Source organism: Ochotona curzoniae, unplaced genomic scaffold (assembly GCF_017591425.1).
Source record: "Ochotona curzoniae isolate NIBS_2020 unplaced genomic scaffold, NIBS_Ocur_1.0 contig_523, whole genome shotgun sequence".
Classification (NCBI taxonomy): domain Eukaryota; kingdom Metazoa; phylum Chordata; class Mammalia; order Lagomorpha; family Ochotonidae; genus Ochotona; species Ochotona curzoniae.
Window position 1 is genome coordinate 4,807,351 of NW_024466459.1, and position 20,135 is coordinate 4,827,485.

Here is a 20,135-nt window from a genome sequence, read left to right on the forward strand (position 1 = left end):
CACTGCATGAATGATTTCCATTTAGCATCAGGGAAATGAAGACCCAGGAAGCTTAAAACATCATGGGCAAAGATAATGGCAATATAGATTTCTGCTTGATCAATCTACAGGGTGCCACATCATCTCCTGGTAAACAGCTTTATAACCTGTCTGCGTTATCTAGAGAAGCCCAGTCATATGAGCAGAAAGCCAGCACAATGGATTCCATCCAGGACTTTTTCCTTTGGATCCCAGAATTTATATATAGCCCTGACACAGTTCAGCAACAATCCTTCCATCAGCTAGTGGAAATAGACCTGTGATGAAGGGTAATTTTAGCTGAAGGTCTAAATGCAATTGTCCTATATGGAACAACTGACTGCTTGTACCCATAGAAGCTTTATTTGGACATAGTTCTTGAAATAACATTAACCTCCACTGTAGTTGTAGTGGTCCTTAAATTAAATACTTCATAAGAAATTCTAAATTCTGCTTTACATGGAACAAGAAGTCAGTAAGTTCTGGTTATTTTTTCCCTTCGAAGCTTTAGCTGTTATGAAGAAAGTACATCTTCCCACAAGAGCAGTGAAGCTAAAGGATTAAGTTCAACCTTTTTTATACCCAGCATGTATTTATAAAACGTCACTGTGCATTTTGCTTAGGCCTTTTAGCCCTGTAAAGGAAGATATTGATATTTTCATTCTAGAGATAGAATTTATTTATAGAACGGATATCCCAAGTTCTCAAGCTAATTGATCCCTTCCCCTACTTTTTGAAATGTTGAATAACTTCAAATTACCATGTAACATTTTTGGGAGATTTTTATAATATGAATATATATTTAAAGATAACAATTTTTTTTTGAAAGAGAGAGAGATCCAGGGAGAAGGCAAAAGGGAAGAGAGAGATTTCCCATGTGCTAAATCTCTACCCAGATGTCTGTAACAGCCAGAATTGGACCAGCCAATGCCAGGTGCCAGGAGTTCAGCTTGTATCTCCTGGAGACTTTTAAATCACCTGACTCAGATCTGAGTGGGTAATTCCTTCACTCTTTTATCCTGCTTCTAATAACTGAGCTTGTGAGAATTTTTGTTATTGATATTTAATTAAAATCAGTCCAGTAAAAATTGAAAAATTATAGAAATATACAAATTTAACGTATCCAGAGATCAGTACAATTTTTCATGTCTTTTTTGCAACCTTTAAAAGCAGCATGGGGATAATGTGTATTTGATACCTTGGAGTATATTTACACTGTACTTTCTTCTCACATTTCTGAGATCGCCTGGGTAGATGGAACATTGTTCTGGGGGTAATAGATAATTTGAATGCATTTTCTCAGGTTCAAGCTTGGCTATTACCTGATATTACATGTTTAAAAGTGACAGACTGGAACAGTTTCAGACTAAAGAACTCCATTTCACATGTGAGCGGAAAGAACTGGGAGAAGGGCAGCATTCTTTCCTTTCCTAAAGATGAGCAGGACTGGCAGGTGGTGTTGGGACAACTTTGTCACGACTGAGGAAGTGGAAAGACTATCCTTGCCTGACGAAAACGCAAAGAATGAAGGAACGCCAAGGATGCACACTTTGTGTAACGTGAAAAAAAATCAAAGCCAATGTGTATTTCTAGTGTGCATATAAAAAGGGAGATATCCTCTCTTTGTTTTCAACAACAATGTGGAAATGGACAGATGATGTGAACGAATTGTTTTTAACACACCGTTAATAGGGATTTGTATTGGAGGTGGAGCAGCCAGGGCATCAACTGACGCATTTGTAGGATGCTGGCCTTAGTGTCACAGCCAGCAGTTTTATCCACCATGTCAAAATGCTGGCCCCTGATCTAGATGTTTTTTTAAAGATTTATTTTTATTGGAAGGGCAGGTATACAGAGAGGAGGAAAGAGAGTAAGATCTTCCGTCTGATGATTCACTCCCCAAGAGGCTGCAACGGCTGGAGCTGAGCCAATCCGAAGCCAGGAGCCTCTTCCAGGTCTCCCACATGGGTGCAGGATCCCAAAGCTTTGGATTGTCATTGACTGCTTTCCCAGGCCATCAGCAGGGAACTGATTGGGAAGCGGGGCTGCTGGCATTAGAACCGGTGCTCATATGGGATCCCGGCTCGTGCAAGGTGAGGACTTTAATCACTACACTATCGTGCTGGGCCCTCTGATCTAGATTTCCTTCACAAACAATTGGATGAGATTCGAGGAAAGGGAACTGAGAGAAAGGATGCATCTAAAAGGAAGGGAGATCCCGTAATAAAAAGGTACTCCCTCCCAAAAGAAGCAACCAAGAAACGCATCAGCTCCTCCGAAGGCATGGGTTCATTCTGACATTGACTCAAACACAGAGTAATTCAAAGTTTGAGGTATTTATGAGACAGTTAGACCTTTGGACACTAAGCAGATATTAAGAAAGCATTTGATTATCTGTAATGATGATGTTATGATTAGATTTTTCTTTATGCATTTTTGGTCAAATATCATGAATGAAATTATTTGATGTCTGGGAACGTTGGCATGATACAAATGTAACAAAATTGGTCTTGAGTGCCCACTCATCCTCCAAGTCTCTCCTGTGGGTGCAGGGTCCCAAGGCTTTGGTCCATCCTACATTGCCCTCCCAGGCCACAAGCCAGGAGCTGCATGGGAAGTGAAGTAGCCAGGACACTGGCACCAATGTGGGATTCCTGGGCATGCAAAGGTGAGGATTCAGCCACCAGGCTATCACGCCTGACCCCTCTCTTATTTCTTATATGCCTCTATCTCGTGTAGTTCTGAAACAAATTCTTGAATCACATTTCATTTGTAGATGTCTTGATTTCACCTCTTTAAAAAAGTTGTCTCTAAATCAGAATTTTGTATATATTTTTTCAGCTTAATTATTTTTCTGAAATAACTTTTTAAAAATATTTATTTATTTTTATTTTATGGTTTAGGGTTCCATTTACTCGTGCCATCTTGTGCTGCTTCCCCAGGACATAAGCAGGATCAGAAGTGAAGCAGCCAAGTCTAGCAATTGATGCCCACAGGGCATACAGTGCCATAAGTAGAGGATTAGACTGTTGTGCCACTGTGTTGACCCCAAGATAACATATTTTTAACTAAGATTGTCTCTATCCAATAATGAGTTCAACAAATAAAAGTATAAAAAGACCACAGATGAGCAGTAAATAGCCAAGGACTCTAATAATAAAATGAAAAGATGTTCAACTTCATTCATATCAAATAAATTTTAAATTAGTTACAAGGTCATTAAAATTGTAAGGGTATACAATTCCTATCAGTTTGTTTGACCAAGATTTAAAACACATTTTAAATTATTTTTTAGCTTAAATAGGGAACACATTTTATGTATCTCATATGTATGGTTCTAAGAGCATAATGATATTTCACTCTCTTCCCTCCTGCCTCCCTCCCTGCCTTCTTCTTGTCTTATTTCTATTTTAATTTTTACAATGACATACTTTCAATTGTTCTTATAATAGCAAGCTTAATTCTCCAGTACATAAAGAATTTAGAAAGTAGGATGTAGAAAAACCACTATCCCTCAAGAGTATAGACAGAATCAGATCTCAAAAATGTGAATTTAATTTGTATGCATTCCATGTTTTAAGCATAATGGCTTCCAGTTTCATAAAACACTGTGGTTGCAGCAAAACTGAGAAGAACAGGTGTTACTTCTTTTCTCTTTTAAAAAAATGTTACCACATACAAAGGAGAGCATGTGGTACTTGTCATTCTTTGATTTATCTCACTCAACATGATGTCCTCCAGTTTCCACTATTTCTCTGCAAAAGAATTTCATTCATTTTTATAGGCAATTAGCATTCCATTATATTAGCATATTTTCTTTATAAATTCATTTGGTGTAATACACCTTTTTTGATTCCTAGTATTGTGATGAGTGCTGCTTTTGTTTTTCTCATGACCATGTTAGCTGTTCAGGGTCTTTTGTGAACAGTGTGCAGTTTTGAAAGGTTCCAATACGTCACTGCATTGCTTTGCAACCTGCGGACATGTTTTTATTCTAAGGCAATGTTTTTGTAACAGTGTCATGACTGTAGCTTTCTTGATAACGACTCATGAATGAAGCGGTACAATGAGGTAGGAGATAAGTACAGATGGAGGATTTGCTGTTGAACCACTGCTCATCCTGCCTCAACCTTAGCCCGGGTCAAGTAGAGGGTGTTGCCTGTGCTTTGCTTTGAGGTCTTTTCAAGAACACGTAGCTATAATTGAGTTGTTAAGAAATTTTTATTTATTTGAAAGAGAGAGGCATAGAGAGAGAGAGAGTTCCCTTCCGTTACTTCAGTATCCAAATAACTTCAACAGCCAAGATCTGGCTAGACTGAAATTAGCAGCCTGACACTCAATCCAGTTTTTCCATGTAGGTAATAAAAAGCGAGCCAAGCGTGTAAGCTGCCGCTAACTCTTTCCCGTGATGGGCACTAGCAGGAAGCTGGAATAGGAAGCTTAGCTGGAACTCATACCCAGCACCCTAATGGTAGACCCAGAATACCCAAATGACTTTTTAAAAAAGATTTATTTTTACCGGAGAGTCAGATATACATAGAGGGGGAGAGACAGAGAGGAAGATCTTCCATCTGCTGATTCACTCTCCAAGTGGCTGCAACAGCTTGAGCTGAGCCAATCTGAAGCCAGGAGCCTGGAGCCTCTTCTGGGTCTCTCACACTGGTATAGGGTTCCAAGGCTTTGAGCCGTGTTTGATGCTTTCCCAGGCCACAAGCAGGGAGCTGGCAGAGAAGCGGGAGACTGCTGGGATTAGCACCGGCACCCATACAGTGCATGTGAGGGGAGGACTTTAAATGCTACCCTATCACACCAGGCCCTCCCCAAATGATTTTTAAATCTCTCTACCAAACTCCTGCCCTAGCACTGAATTGTTAACACGACAGGGTATTAAGCTCCACTGGGTCTTAAGGAAACAACTTTAATTGCATGCACCTGTTAGAAAAATCCTCCAGAAGGTCTTTCTTGAAACTAAAACTGTTTCTAATTGGTTGCCAGTCCATCCCTGCACACGCCGGCCTGTTCCCTTTGACAGGAATAAGAGTTCTTTGCCTCCTTCACTGATTCTTCATTCTCACCCTACTTTCTCACAATGTTCTTGCCTTGACTGCCTTTCTTCTGTTCTTCTTGTTCCCGTCTGTCTCCTTCAGCTCTTTCGTTGACGGTCACTCTCAGATCCACATTCTTCTTGCACCCCATCACTCTGTAAAGCAACATTTGCTTGTTTGGAATCTGCCACTGGTTCCTCCCCCATTGGATGCTTAACATACCTGAACTGGAACTCACGGTGGGCCCTGTGGACAGCGCTCACTCTGATTAGTCTGGCTTTGTTCTCTCACTCAGTTTCATCCAGACGTGCACTGCTGGATGACGATGATGATGATGGCAGGAACGACTAGGACAGGCATCCCTCAAACTACTGGCTTCTGTTCTCTGTACTTATCTATCCACTTGCCAGAGCCTTGTAGATTTTGCCTCTGCAAAGATTAAGCAGTGTACTGATTTGCCAGATGGCTGTGATCTCTGCTTGTTGTTTCATGTGCCGATTGTTTACTCTGTATGTGGGTAAGATACCAGCTGTGACTTTAAAGGATTTGCATTCTTAGTCAAAGGGATGGGCGAACAATTGGCTCCATGAACCAATGCTGGAAGGGGCAGCTTCAGAGTCACAGGAGTCATTTGTTACTTGTGCTCTGGGTTTCCTGAAGGTGGGGCTGGATCTGAATGGTGAAGGAGACCAAGGGAGACAGGGATTAAAAAGTGGAGCAGTCAGGTCTAGAAGTAGTGCCCATATGAGGTGCTGGTGCTGCAAGTTGAAAGTTAGCATGCTGTGCCACCACATTGGCCTCTGGAATTTAATGCTTCTTGGCCAGAAACTACTTGTTTATTCTGGGGAAAGAACCTAGCCAGGAGCTGGGGTGGGGTGGGAGTAAGTTACCTTCTCATCTGAAAATGAGAAAATGATGAAAGAAGGGAAAATCTTTACATAGATATGCAGTAGACACAGGGTCTCACTCATTTGGAGTGCTTGTAAGAAAACGTGGCTGCAGTCTCACCCTCAGAGAGCCTGAGTCTGTGGAACTAAAGTAGGTAGAAGCAATGGAATACAGTTCAAGGTAGATAAGACGTTAGGAAAATATGGTTTTAACATAAATATAGGAGCAGGAAAAGAGGGAGATTTTGAATAAGTAAGATGCCCATAGAGGGACATTCTGTTTAGCTCACAAGCATGTAAGGAGAGAAGAGCAGCACGTTTACGGCACATCTGTTATGAGCTAGACTCTGTTTATCTTCTTCACACACAGTGTACCACTGTCTCAGTGATGTGGAGAGACGGCTTATCATCCCGCTTGCATGTATGGGAACTGAATTTACAGTAAGAAGTCTTCTCAAGATCACGTTGTTAATCAATGTCCCAGCCAGTATTTAATGTATGTCTTATCAGCCTGTGTTCTTCTCACTCCGTTCTGACTTTCCTTTTTCTCTCTCTCTTTCTGGAAGGGCTCAGTGTGAATGCTCCACAAGTCAAAAACCAAACAACAAATACACAGTCACTGACTAGTTGTGACATGTGGGGGCGTTGGCAAAAAATAAATCACTGCTGTGGGGCAATAGACAATTAAGAAATAAGTAGTAAGCAATTTCCAAAATGAATTGAATTATTCTAAATGGTGAGAAAAGAAAGGAATAAAATGGATGGAAGACAATGGAGCCAGTGTGGGATGCTGGAATGTGACAGTGGGGGGAGGGGGGAGCTGTGTGGACAGGGATCCTCAAGGGGTTGTTAGGGTCATCCGGTGGCAAGTTGCAAAGGAGCTGAATTTGGAAGGTTCCATGTTCTTCACAGGAAGAGGGGACAACATGAGGACCAGCAGGCTCCCAGGAACTCCCTTTTGCCCTCCTGATCTCCAAATGGATACATGTTTTCTCGGGAGGTTTTTTTTTTTGTTTTGTTTTGTTTTTTTTTTTTTTTTATAGTTTCTACTCTCCAAAACTTACGTAATACCCCAAAAATGCTGGAATCCTGTTGGCTGGAATCGTAGGGGCATACAAGATCTAGATCTAGGGTACCTGTCCCCTTTCAAGGTTATTTATTTGTTTATTATCTATTTGTTAATTTGACTCATTTGGAAGGCAGGGAGATCTCTGCTGACTCACTCTGCAAATAGCTTCAACAGTTGGGTCCGGGCCAGGCCAAGGTTGTGTTCTTGGGCTCCCATGTGGTGTTAAGGTCCCAGCTACTCGAGTCATCACCTATTGCATTTTGGGGTTCACAGCAGAGCTGAAATCCAGTGAATAGCGAGGACTTGAACCCAGCGCTCCAATATGAGATGTTGACTGTACCACCTACTGGTTCAAATGCCAGCACTTCTCTGTTTCATGCAGCTATTGCAAAGCCCGTTCTCTCCCTGAACTTCCCTTCTCTGCCCTGTTCTGTTAGTCACTTCATCCATAAGCATTGCAACCTAATAGCATCTAATGACACTTCTCTGTCAAGTTTATTGCCAGCTCCGTTGGAACTGAAACCAACGTTGCAAGTTGTAGGCAGAGGGCAGCCAAGGCCTCCAGGTTGCTGGTTACTTGGCTAGAATCCCCATTCCTATGAAGAAGCAGATTTGTAGAATAACTTTGGCACTGGAAGCACTGCCATCCTTTTGTGAAGCTGCGTCAATAACTGCAAACCCTCCTAATCATATCCTTCAACCCTCGGCCAAGCTGACAAATATTTGGGCATTGGAATATTCTCAGATACCACCTTGTGTTGACTGTGTGGGATTCTTGTGCTCTTTGGGTTGGCACTGGAACACAATCTTCTGTTTTATGTAATAAAGCACATCAGAGCAGCTCTTTATGCTCAGCCTCTGCAAGTGGGTGCTGAGCAAGATCTCTTGTGTACCTTGTCATTTTCAGTATGGTCCAAGTTTAGTGAACATTTCTATGGCCTGGTAAATATTTTCTAGCTGTTGGCAAGGGCAGTTTTGCTTTATTGCTTTTTTCCCCCTCCTATGCCATTTGCTCCAGGCTAGGATTGTAATGACCCTGCTTAGTTTGAAAAATATATGTGTATGCTGGCACTACAATATTTTCAGAGAAAACAGGCGTGGGTGTGACAGGATGATGTAATTAAGGCGCTGCATGCGTCCAATCAGACCTATGCGTTTATCCTTCGCAGAATGCGGCAAGCAGAGAGGAAGGCTTGTTGAGATTCGCAGATACACAGAATTCTCTTTGTGAGGTTTGCTGCGAGCATGTGGCGTAATAAGCCTATTTTCTGACCTTTAGTCACTCTTGCTGCAAGGCATCAAGGGGAAAGGACTATTTCGCGTAGCTTGCCGCTTAGCTTTATTATTCCTGTCACTCGCTCCTGTTAATTGTATGTGTGTGTGTTCAATGTTAGCATCAGGTGTTGGCAGCCTTCTTAGGGGGCACAGATCGCTTTGAAGTAAACACGGCTGGAAACAGACCAGATATTGTTTTTCTTTCTTCTCTGAAATGGAACAGATATTTCTAGAAGGACTGAAGAGTTTGGTAATGGCTACAAAACCTTTATAGAGTTATTCTTGCAACTCTTGTTAATGATTAATGCCGTGTGTGGGTGTCCAGAGGAACCCACTCTCTTTTTTCCTTCCGAAAGCTGCATTTTCCTGGGAACAATGAACTTGCCGGGGTTTACTGCCATCTGAACTTGAGGAGGGGGTGGAGTCGGCTCAATTCTGTTTCTCCCAGCTGAACTGAGGTTTAGGAGTTAAGAATGACTTCTGTGGGGTTTCGTTGTGTTAGCTCTGCTTGCAGCCTTGAAAATCTCATTCAAGTCGTTTCTACCCGTCTCTTCCTGCTCTGTGCTTCCCAAGGAAGGCAAGTAAGTGAATTATGGAATGTTGGTGTGTGTGCACACGTGTAGCTTTTTTGTTTCATTTAATATCCCTGATAAAGTAAAGCAGAGTATTTGTTGACTTTGATTCAACTTGGTGTTGTGTCTCTTTGAACTGTTTCTTGTTGCTGTAAGAAGTTGATGTGCTCTGAAATACTTGATTTCAAAGAAAACTTCGAGGATGATGCGAATCTCCAACTTCTACATAGTCAAGGGTTTAGTCTGGACAGGAGAGTCTGGTAATATCACTCAGCAGGCAGCAAGTTCAGGGTCCCACTGATGTCGAGGTTGGTGGGCATATAAAGTAAAGTGGGGCAGGGAACCAGGGGCGTTCTCCACCCTTGGATGAGTTCATTGTGGCTCTGATCATTGATTCCTCTGCTCTCTGTGTCATAAGTTCTCTCTCACTTGTATATATGTGTATGGCTTGTTGAGTTACGGCACAGTAAGTACTATTAGGAATTGCTGCTAATTCGTGGCTATATTGAAGTTTTCCAAAGCAGATTTTCTCCTCAAATAGCTATTTCCCTATCTGACTTTTAAGTTATAAATGAAAAAGAGAGAGAGAGAGAGAAATACAGGAAAGAGAGAGAGAGAAATACAGGAATTTAAAGAGTGAGTTCTACTTTTGATTTGCTTCAGTGGCCAGTGGGCACCATTTTTTACAGGTAAAATATGTATTCTAAAGAATTGTATCTGTTAGGATTCTCTGGCTTGCCTGTTCCCAGTAGTGGGATATATGTGTGGTCATCTGAAAAGGTTGAGTCTGTGTCTCATTCGGTCCTCATTGGACTGTCCATCTAATTTAAAATCGCATACGCTGTCTCTTTGACTGATGGCTGTGGATGGGACTTGTTGGAATTTGGCCATATGTCATTTTAATTCTAACAACTGAATCCAACACCTGCCATGGCTCCTTGAATATAATAAACCCTTGTGTTTTTCGAATTCATACTATGTATTTCTATTCACTGTATGTGTTTTCCACCCACTAGGACTTAGTATCACGTGTTGTATAACCACCTGGGTAGAAAAGTGAGACATGAGTTTTGGATCTTGTAAACGCACAGATACGTTGAAAAGAGAAAAGGGTGGAGAAACCCATTTTAGTGAAGGTGGTCTTAAAAGACTTTCTCATGTTCTGACAGCCAAACATATTTTCTTCTCACTTTATACAACTTTACAAAAGTTATCTAAATTTTGATCTTTAAAAGCAGAGAAAGAGAAAAATAAATTTTAATTATACTTTATAGCTGCCTCGGATAATAAGGGCAGTGTTGTTCCTGACTGTCCTTTTTAAAAATGGGACTGTATAGATTGTTTCTCTATATGACTGTTGGAACTGCTTATGGTCTGCATTGTCATGTATGTTATCTGACTGAATATCTCACAATGGTCCAGGGAGGCAGGCATTGATGTTGTATTACAGCGATGTTGTAATTGAGCACATTGACAGTCAGATGAGACTCAAAGTGACAGTTACTCCTACCAGCCTACCATGCTTCCCTCACTCCCATACTCCCTCTCCCATGTGCTTCCCATTGTGAGAGAGCAGAAGGGATTCCCATCTTGCGTGTCAGGAGATTTGGACTGCTACTGCACTGGGTCATTGCCTGCCTTGTTGGTTACTGAGTTACTCAAGTCTTTAGGCACCATTTCCTGGAGAGGAGGTTACCCTTCTTGATTTCTCAAGTTTCTTTGTGGCTTCAGGGTCTGAAAGCAGCCTTACCCAGGGCCTCTGTCTGCCCTGCAGGGCTCACTTGCAGTGCAGAGAAAGTGGTGAGCGAGTGAGTGGGACTCTGTTCTCTAGGTAGCTTTATTTTACCCCTGCAAGTGGCAAAGGTATGCAGAATCTCCAGATGTGAGGCAAATCACAGATCCTTGCAGGACTCTGCTTTCTGATCTGGGTCCTCAGCTGGTGTCTCTCAGTTTAGTTCTTTTTAACTCCAACCAAAGTACTTGAGCCAAACTTGCTTGTGGTTCCCGCTCTGGGAAGAACAACATCAAATTCCCTTTCCATTCCGTTCCACAAAGAGTGATAACTTTCTTACGGGAGCCCATCTGTTCTCAAAATCTTTTTTGGAACAAGGCAAATGTAAATGAGTATTATTGTAGCCCTCAACTTGTGGCAGGTGTTTGAGTAATGGGTAGGGTGGAAGAGTGGAGAAAAATTAAAAAAAAATTTTCTATTTCCTTTTTTAACTCCAGCAGCTGTTCACAGACCGAATTGGAAAAGGGTGGGATACTAATGTAAAGGTGGTTGTAGTCTTCTGACGTTCCAAAGAAGACAAAAGCCGTCACCCTAATTCTGCAAAAGGAAAATGAAATGTATTGGAATGACCCAGGAGAGAAAGCAGATCGTTGAAGGAGAAAGAAAGTTGACATAATTTCAATGTTTCCAACCTGGATAGGTGAAATACATCCTGCAGGATGACCTGTCAGGGTTTGAGAGTCTTGTTTCTGCTTGCTTTGGTTTCATCACCCATAGGCTCCCCAGGAAGAAAGTGCTGTTCTAAATGGTAGATGAGAGCTTAGTACCCAGGGCGCTCATTTCCTTCTGTCACAGTCTCTGTGTCTCCTCTCTTGCTGGGTGTGATTTAGACCATAACTTTTTGCTATTTCCTTCCTAACAGGTAAAAAACGAAACCCTGGCCTTAAAATTCCGAAAGAAGCATTTGAACAGCCTCAGACCAGTTCCACGTAAGTTGGCAAAATCATTATCTTCAAACACTTGTTCTTTGTGTCCAAACCAGCGGGGAGGGGGTTCAATTTGGAATTAGGGACCAAGGCTTCAGCTTTGGAAATGATAATGTCAAGAAGAACATCTTCTCACTGTGAGTAGACCAGAAATAACTACACTCTGTCGGTCAAACTGCATTGAATGAGTAGTTTTGAACTCAATGTTTGTGCTTATTGAGCATGTAAGGACTGAGTGTCACAGGCATGTGGTAGACAGAGTCCTGTGTCAATTCACAAAAGTTCTTTCTTGCCTTCTCCCTAGATCTGAGCAAACAAGAGCTTCTATGAGAACTACCACTATAACATTTAGGTTGACATGGAAGGTTGGTATTTGGTTTTGACCCATATCCTGACACTGGAGATGAGGTGAAGGAATACTACTTTATTGGCTGAGGGTTTTTGTTTGTTTTTGTTTTTAGGCTTTTCCACATCCCTAAGTGAGGGTGTTCTAGTGAGGCAGCACACCCTCTCTGTGGGTCTCCTTGTTGGTCTCTCTCTCCTGGGCACCGGGTGCCTCCTACCATCTGTGTGGAGGAATGCAAACTCCCAGGAAACACGTTGCAGTAGAAACGCCAGAGACAGTGAGCAAGCAAAGGGGAGGCATCTCTAAAAGATTTTTGGGGTTGCAATATGTTTATTTATATCTACAAAAATGACTCCCCCTGTAGAAGTTTTTCTCCTTAACTTTGATCAATCTTTTTTTTTTTTTCCAACTTGGTAGAAACAAGAGTGGGGGCGGAGGGGAAGAAAAGGAGAAGGGACACATCTCCTGCCTTAGTGACAGGATGGGGAGCAGCCAGGGCAGGGGAAGCGGCACACATGGAGGCTGGGAGGGGCAGAAGAGTAGGGGAACTTTGATCCATCTTATCAGAATGTCCATGCTCTCTTGTTGGGATTTGCTTATTTCAATGACGATGTCTCATGGCAAGAAACTTTTCCCTGAGGAGTCTCCAGGGACAGAACTGAACAGAGGGCTACCCTTCAACCTCTGGACCAAAGCATCAGGAGCTAAACTCAGGTTAGGAGGATCCTCATGAGCACGGCAGTGAGAAGTGCTCCCTATACCTACAACAAGATTGCCTTTTTTTTTTTCTGTTTCTTTTATTTGATCACTCAGGGAAATTGGTGGCTTCCATGTCCTGTAGTTTTGAGAATGTGTGATTAGTATTTTTTTTTTCTTACAAGTTACTCAAGAACTTAGAGTCAAATAGATGGACTACCCTTCCTGCCCATCAAGTACTGTAGGGGATAACTATAGATTCATGGGAAGTTACAAAGAAATGCAGAGGGAAGTATGCTTACTTCAGCCTGTAACAAATGCCCACTCCCTCCACGTTGACCTTTTGCTTTTTACTGCTTCATATATCAACATCAAGAAAGTAGCATTAGTACAAACCACGGAACTTATTCAATGTCACTGGCAAAATTTGTACTCATTAGAGAGAGAGAGCAAGTCACGATTTTGTGATCTCAACAATTACGTTTGAAAGCTCCCATTTCTCAGCCTTTGCTGTTACCGCTGTTTTTTGTGTTGGTGTGTCAAAGTCCCATCACTACAGTTTAGATTTGCATTTTTTCTGGAAGCTAATGATGCAGAACGGAATGTAGGGGTTTATTTTCCATTTGTTTATTTCATTTGGGAAAATGTCCATGCATTCTGTTTTGCCTGTTGTCTAACTGCACTGTTTATTGTTGACTTTCGAGAGATAGTTATATAGTTTACACACGAGACTTTTCCAAACATGTACTAAAGGTTTGTAGCTTGTCCTTTTGTCCCGGCACGGTCTTTTGGAGAACAAGACTTTTGCTTTTTGATGAGGTTCAATGTATTATTTACTCCTCACACGCACATGCTTTTTGTAATAAGGGCTAGCACATCTTCCTGTCAGGTCCTAGACATTTTCTTCTGTATTAACGTGTGGAAGTTAAATAGCTTTCTATTTTACATGGAGTTACTTATTTGGAGCTAATTATGGAACAAGCAATGAAATTTAGGATGAGTTTTACATTTGTTTAGTTTTGGTGATGCATTTCCAATGATTTCAACATCTATTAAAGTTCGCTTGCACCTTCTCCTAATATCAATCTGGATAACTTTTTTTTTTTTTCCATCTATTCCTCAGTTCTTTGTTCTGCGCATTGACCTATGTGTTTGTCCTTTTGCCAAACTCAGACTTTCTTGATCATTGGAAGTATATATATATACTAAGTATATATAAGTATATACTTATAAGTATATACTTATAAGTATATATATATATACTAAGTCATAACATCAGGAAAAGCAATTCCTTACCCTCTCCTCTTTGTTTTTTCAAAGTCATATTAGTTTTTTGGAACATTATTCTCTTTCCATTTAAGGTTTAAAATATGCTTCTCTGTGTTGGTGAGTTTAGTAGGAATTGTGTCTAACCTGCAGATCCATTTTGGGAGAATTGATATATATATATATGGAATATTTAAATCATTAACATGTATTGAGATTTCAATTCTTTAGATTTATATTATATATGTTTAGTATTTAGGTTTTCTTTAATTAATTTCTAGCACTTTATAATTTCCGTGTATTATGCTTTGGAAATATTTGTGCCTAAAGATTTCATTTTCTTTGACACAAATATTAGTGGTGTTCAGTGCTTGGTTTTGGTTTCAGCTTGTTCATTGTGAACATACAGAAATGCATTTGATTCTTTAGTATTGATTTTGACTTTCCTAAACTCATTTGTTGTAGAAAAACTTTTGTTAGATTCCACGGTGTTTTCTATATAGACAACCAATCTATCTGCAAATAGAGAGTTTTGTTTCTTCTTTTCAAATGTGCATTGTTGTTGTTGGTTGAAGTGGCAAGAATGTCTACCACTTGTCTTCTGGTTCACTTCTCAAGTTCCTGCAACAGCTAACTCTGGAAAGGACCCAGCGGCACAGTCTGGGTCTCCCATATGAGTGGCAGAGACGCATCTATTAGACCCATCACCAGGGTGCACATTAGCAGGAAGCAGGAACCAAAAGTGGAGCCAGAAATTAAACCCAGGTGCTCTGCACTGAGGTCTGACATTCTACAGTTGCTCTCAGTCCAACGGCCAAGAAACAGTAAGATGTTAGCATTCTAAGTAGAGCACCAAATATCCAGCCTAGTCTACCTCTGGGTTAAGTGATGAGGCAGGAACCCTCGCTTTGTTTCCCATCTTACAGGGATAAACACATTCAGTCCTAACACAGTATGGTGGTAAGAGTGGAGTTTTTGCTGCTGTTTATGGGACTAGAGTCCCCTTGCAGGCATAGAGTTTACTGACAGCTTCGAGTGAAGTTGGATTTTGCTGAGAATCTTCTTTCCATCAATTGATATGATCAGCAGATTCTCTTCTTTGCCTTATTGACATGGTGTATTACACAGATTGTTTTTTAAATATTGAAATTGGCTTACATACACAGAATAAATGCCAGTTACTTGGAAATTTTTTTTTTTTCACATTGGGAAATTTTGTTTACTGGCATTTTGTGGAGGATTTTTTCTGCATCAAAATTAATGGGAGATTAAAAGAATTTTATTTATTTTTATTACAAAGTCAGATATACAGAGAGGAGGAGAGACAGAGAGGAAGATTTTCCCTCTGATGATTCACTCCCCAAGCAATGCGATGGCTGAAGCTGAGCCTCTCCGAAGCCAAGAGCCAGGAGCCTCTTCTGGGTCTCCTATGCAGGTGCAAGGTCCCAAAGCTTTGGGCCGTCCTCGACTGCTTTCCCAGGCCACAGGCAGGGAGCTGGATGGGAAGCGGGGCTGCTGAGATTAGAACCTGTGCCCATATGGGATCCTGGCGCGTGCAAGGTGAGGACCTTAGCCACTAGGCCACGCCGCTGGCCCGAGAAATGTTTGATTTTACTATTTTACTGTTTATTTAACCCAATTTTTCTTTTTTTTTCTACTATCATAGACAAACTGGCCTTATATACATGAGTTCCTAAGTGTTACTTCTCCCGTTTTCTGATACACATCATGTAAAATTGGTGGCATTTATTCTTTGCATGCTTGCTCACATTTTCTAGTGAGAGACCTGAATGTGTGTTTGCAAAATTTTAATTATAAATTCAGCATTCAGAATAGCTAATGGACTATTGGGATTACATATTTCATCTTGGTTAATTTTTGGTAGTATGTATTTTTAGAAGAGATGGTCCAGTGATGCTTTTAAACACATTTTAATTAATATAATGGAACAGATTTTAAGCATTCCATGGGTACAGTTCTAATAAGACAATCTTGCTTCCCTTTCTCCCCTCCCCTACATATCTTCTTCAGGTTTTGCTAAGACATAATTTTAATCCGCTCTATATTTATAGGCTTAATTTGCCACAAGTCATAACTTTGAAAAAGTCAAAAGTAGAAAGACCCCAGTTCCACAGGCGTATAAGGAATGGCGGAGCATGGCAATCATGTCACAAAAGGACTCTTTCATCCCGTAATATTTTATATTTTATCTTAACTGTCAAGCATAGAGAAAACATGTTATTTGTATTTCTCAGACTGGGTTTTTTTTTTTAATTAATATGCAAGTTGCATCCATTTTGTAGCAAGCAACAGGATTTTATTCTTTTTTATGGCTAAGTAGTGTTTTATAGTGTATATATAGCACATTTTCTTTTTTTTTTTTTTTTTTTACTGTTTTTTGATACAATTTGATTGGCGATGGGCTCTCCCCACCCCTTCTCCCAAATTCTCTCTCCTTCCCTCTGTTCTCTCCTCTAGGCTCATAATGTGTGTCCGTCGTGAGTTTTCCCAAGTCCATCATGCTTCCACTGGAGTGTCTCCCAGCTTTGTAGGAGAATAACTTTTCATTGTAGGTTAATTCTTGTATTCTGGGGCCCTAATGGAGGTACAGTGAGGATTAGGCCTTCGTTGTTTATGGGCTGTAGCAATATCAGTTATAGGTGGACACTGACTCTCAGAGGTGGTTATAAACAACCCACCTCTTGCGTAACACATTTTCTCTATCCATTCCTCACTTGATGGACATCTGCCTGTATTCTATATCTTAGTTATTCTGAATGGAGCTGCAAGAGTCATGGGGGGTACAAATGATTTTTTCATTTGCTGATTTCATTTCATTTGGGCAGATTCCCAGGGGCAGAGTGGCTGGGTCCTGTTTGCTAGGTCTATTTTCAGATCTTTGAGGAATCTCTATAATGTCTTCCAAAAAATGTCTTTAGTGGTTGCAAATGAAAATCTCAATGAGGTTTCGCCTCATCATATTTAAAGGGCTATCTTCCAAAGCCTTAAAATGATAAATGCTGGTGAGGATGTCGGCGGGAGTCGGGGGGAGATACCCTCATCCACTGTTGATGGGAAGTTGTCACATTTCTGAGAGTGAAGCTGTTGCAGTGTTTCCTAATCACCCTTTCAGAAGCCAAAGCATGTTGTGTGATCTGTTCTCTGCCTCCCCTTGGTAGTTTGTACCTTCTCTAATTATCTGCGACAATTTTGCTTGAGGTTTGTCAATATTTTTCTTTTATTGTTTTCCTGCTTTCACTTCCATTACATTGTAGCGTTATTTTCTTTGTTCTGTATTCTTATATTAACCACCCAACTGTTGTGTATTTCTTCCCTTGAGATTTCTGATTGTTTTACCTTTGACTAGTTTATGCCATTTTCTACATTTTATGATTTTTTTGGAAGCCTCCATAACTTCTTCCTTGATATAAGCCAATGAATACAAACCTATGTAAGGGTGAAAGTCATTTCTATTTTGTCTTTCCCTCGTGTGGTAGAGTATTCTTCAATATGCTTTCCTGTTCCACTCTGAAGTCCACAGTAACACTGAGCCACTTGAGTTCGTAGTCTTATTTTTATTATTTTAATAACAAGGCTTCAATTTGTACTCCTAAAGAAGTAGTTTCCACATTTAGTGTTTTTTTTGGCAATGCCTTGAGGCTGGCTTGGTGATTGTTACTATTCGTATGCTGCCTCCTTCTGCAGTGCTACACAAAAATAAGAAAGACAGAGCTGCATTCTCCCTGGCTCTGTGTGGGTGGTCCCTCCACTGGAGCTCTTCTCTTGAGCCGCCCCTGCCAATGTGTCTCAGATTTCTGGCTGTCTCCTCATTTGATTGATTGCCACTAATTCTAAATCAATTCTGAGCTCTTCAATATCAAGTCCTTTCACCCTCCTAAGAAAATCAGGAGGCAGGTTTTCTTCCTTCCTCCCTTTTTATTATTGCTCTCACTTGACAACTGAAGAAAAGCAGAACTGTGCAAGGGTCGGGTGCTTTGTTTCAAGCTGCTAAGCCTTGTTTAGTGGGCAGGAGTCCAGGCTGTGGAGCCACGATGCCCAAGTTTGTATTTGATATCCAGACTTCACTCTGTGAACAACTTAGGCAAGACACTTCCCTGGACTAAGCTTTAGTTTTTCCATTTAAAAAAAAAAAAACTAGAATAAACAATGATGTGTTTGTTATGAGAACTAAATGTCATAATCCATATTAGATGTCTAGAACAGTGCCTGGCCCATTGTAACTGCCCAATGCAAGCTAACTCCCGGTTATTATTAGAGCACAAGTTTTAAGCGGAAGAGCTGGGCCGTAAACTTAGGGGTCTTTGGCTCTCAGTTTTATGTTCTTAGCCAAATATTAGACAAGCAGACACTGTAACCAAACAACTCATGACCAGTTAAGTAAGAGGTTGTATTCTTTGTTTCTATAGTAAACCCGTCATCCTGGGACAGCTCTGGTTTGTAATCTCATATCTTTGAGTAAACTTACAGTATTTAATTGCATTCAATGTTAATTCTCTGCATTAAAATAGACATAATAATACATTCAAGAGTTATGAAAATTTCAGAAGCTATTTCATTGAAAACATTTAACACAGTCTCTAACCCAAGCAGCTTTGCAGTGAGAACATTGAATAATCATTGTAGTAACAATTACGGAGTGATATTTGTATAGGATTATAAGGAAATAATTATCATAATAGATCATGCATTTTTGTTCAATACCTTTGGTCTTCTAGGAAAATAATCTTGTTATAAGCTCGTTTTTTTTTTTTTCCCTCCAAAATTACAATATTAAACAAGTTGACAGAGAGCATTCAACCGCTGTGTAAAACTCCTGCCGAGTCGAGTCTCAGTGTTCCAGGTCAACTGATGTGTCCCAGGCGGGTACAGAGAGGACACGAGATCAGCTAATCCAATGCCGGCTGTCAGTCTCGGTCTCACCAATTGATGCTTCTGGCAGACCGGACGAAGCCAAAGGCCCAGAGAGCAGGTGGATTGATTCTTTTCGTAAGACAAGATCGAGGTCTAGGGAACAGGCTCCTGCATTTGGACAGAGGCCTGGGGATGAGCGAAGCACTAAGTCCATATCCTTCATGGCGCTCTCTCTGCTTTCCTCTCCCCAAATACAGCCTGCAAAATGCAGGTGAGTTGAGTTTTATTTTCAGCTCTGTTGATGACTGTACAGCTTCACATACCACCGGACTTTCAGATTTCAATTCTCTTAACCTGGAGAACAGCATTCTACCTGATGATTAAGTCAAGGTGCAGTATAAACACAGAGCCAGGATCTGCAAACTTTTTTTATTATGTTAAAGGCTGTGTAGTAAACTTTTTAGGACACTTAGGCCACAGCAGCTTCTATTGGATAGTCTTTGTCATTTATTACAGCCATTTGCCTTGGAACAGTCATTCTTAACTGGACTAGTGGTTTCCATTTGCCATATTCTGTTTTAAAGATACAACAACAGGAGACCTGCAAGAGGTCTTATTGAGTACCTTCATAGATTGGCAAGAAAACAGAGCTAGCAGTCAACAATGAGCGATCTTTTGTGGCCTCATGCTTTTTAAAAGGCAAGAACGCTGAATAATTTTTTTTTTATTGTTTACGTCAGACACATGTTTCAGGTCGTTTCTGTCTTTATTTCAAAGCACCCTTGAAAGCAATACAAACAAATAAATTGCGAAAAGTGGAAAAACAGCGAATTTCTAGAAAGTTGATTCTTCTGGAAAATTTTCTGAAGAGTCAGTGCTCAGAAGCACAATGGGTCAGAAACACAAATGGCACCAAAACGTCACCACCGTGTGTGTGTGTGTGTGTGTGTGTGTGTGTGTGTGTGTGTGTGTGTGTGTGTTTTGTTGTGGTCTTTTCCCTTCAGTTTGTACAGAAGAACTTCAAGTATTCTGTATCAAGGGAATCTGGAGATAATGGAAGACTTATCCTGAAAAATCTAAGATCCGTGTTTGTACCTGTGGATATTTTCTTCGTTCTTCCTTATCAGTTTCTTCTATGTTTAGTATCAGTAGCAAAGATAGAATGGTAACACTTCAGTGTTGGGAAACATTGTCATTGCCGAAAGATTCTTTTTTCTTTGTTTTTTCTTCCTCCTAACTTTGCCTTTTTTGTTTTTCTAAAAACAGTGTGGCTGACATTGTGCCTCCACATAGGCTGGGGTTTCAACCTGCTTGGTTACCATGTGCAATCGCTGCATTAGAATTCTTTTGTCTTTGGTTGTTGGCTGGTTG

The 20,135-nt window shown here is 40.7% G+C and overlaps 1 protein-coding gene across 1 annotated transcript in view; it reads left to right on the forward strand.

Annotated features, from left to right (window-relative positions):
* Window positions 1-20,135, forward strand: part of MAP2K6 (mitogen-activated protein kinase kinase 6) — a 104,561-nt gene that overhangs the window by 61,865 nt on the left and 22,561 nt on the right. Inside the window, exon 2 of the mRNA XM_040989572.1 lies at window positions 11,521-11,587. Within this exon, the coding sequence (XP_040845506.1) occupies window positions 11,521-11,587 (67 nt within the window). The remainder of the gene's footprint in view (window positions 1-11,520; window positions 11,588-20,135) is intronic.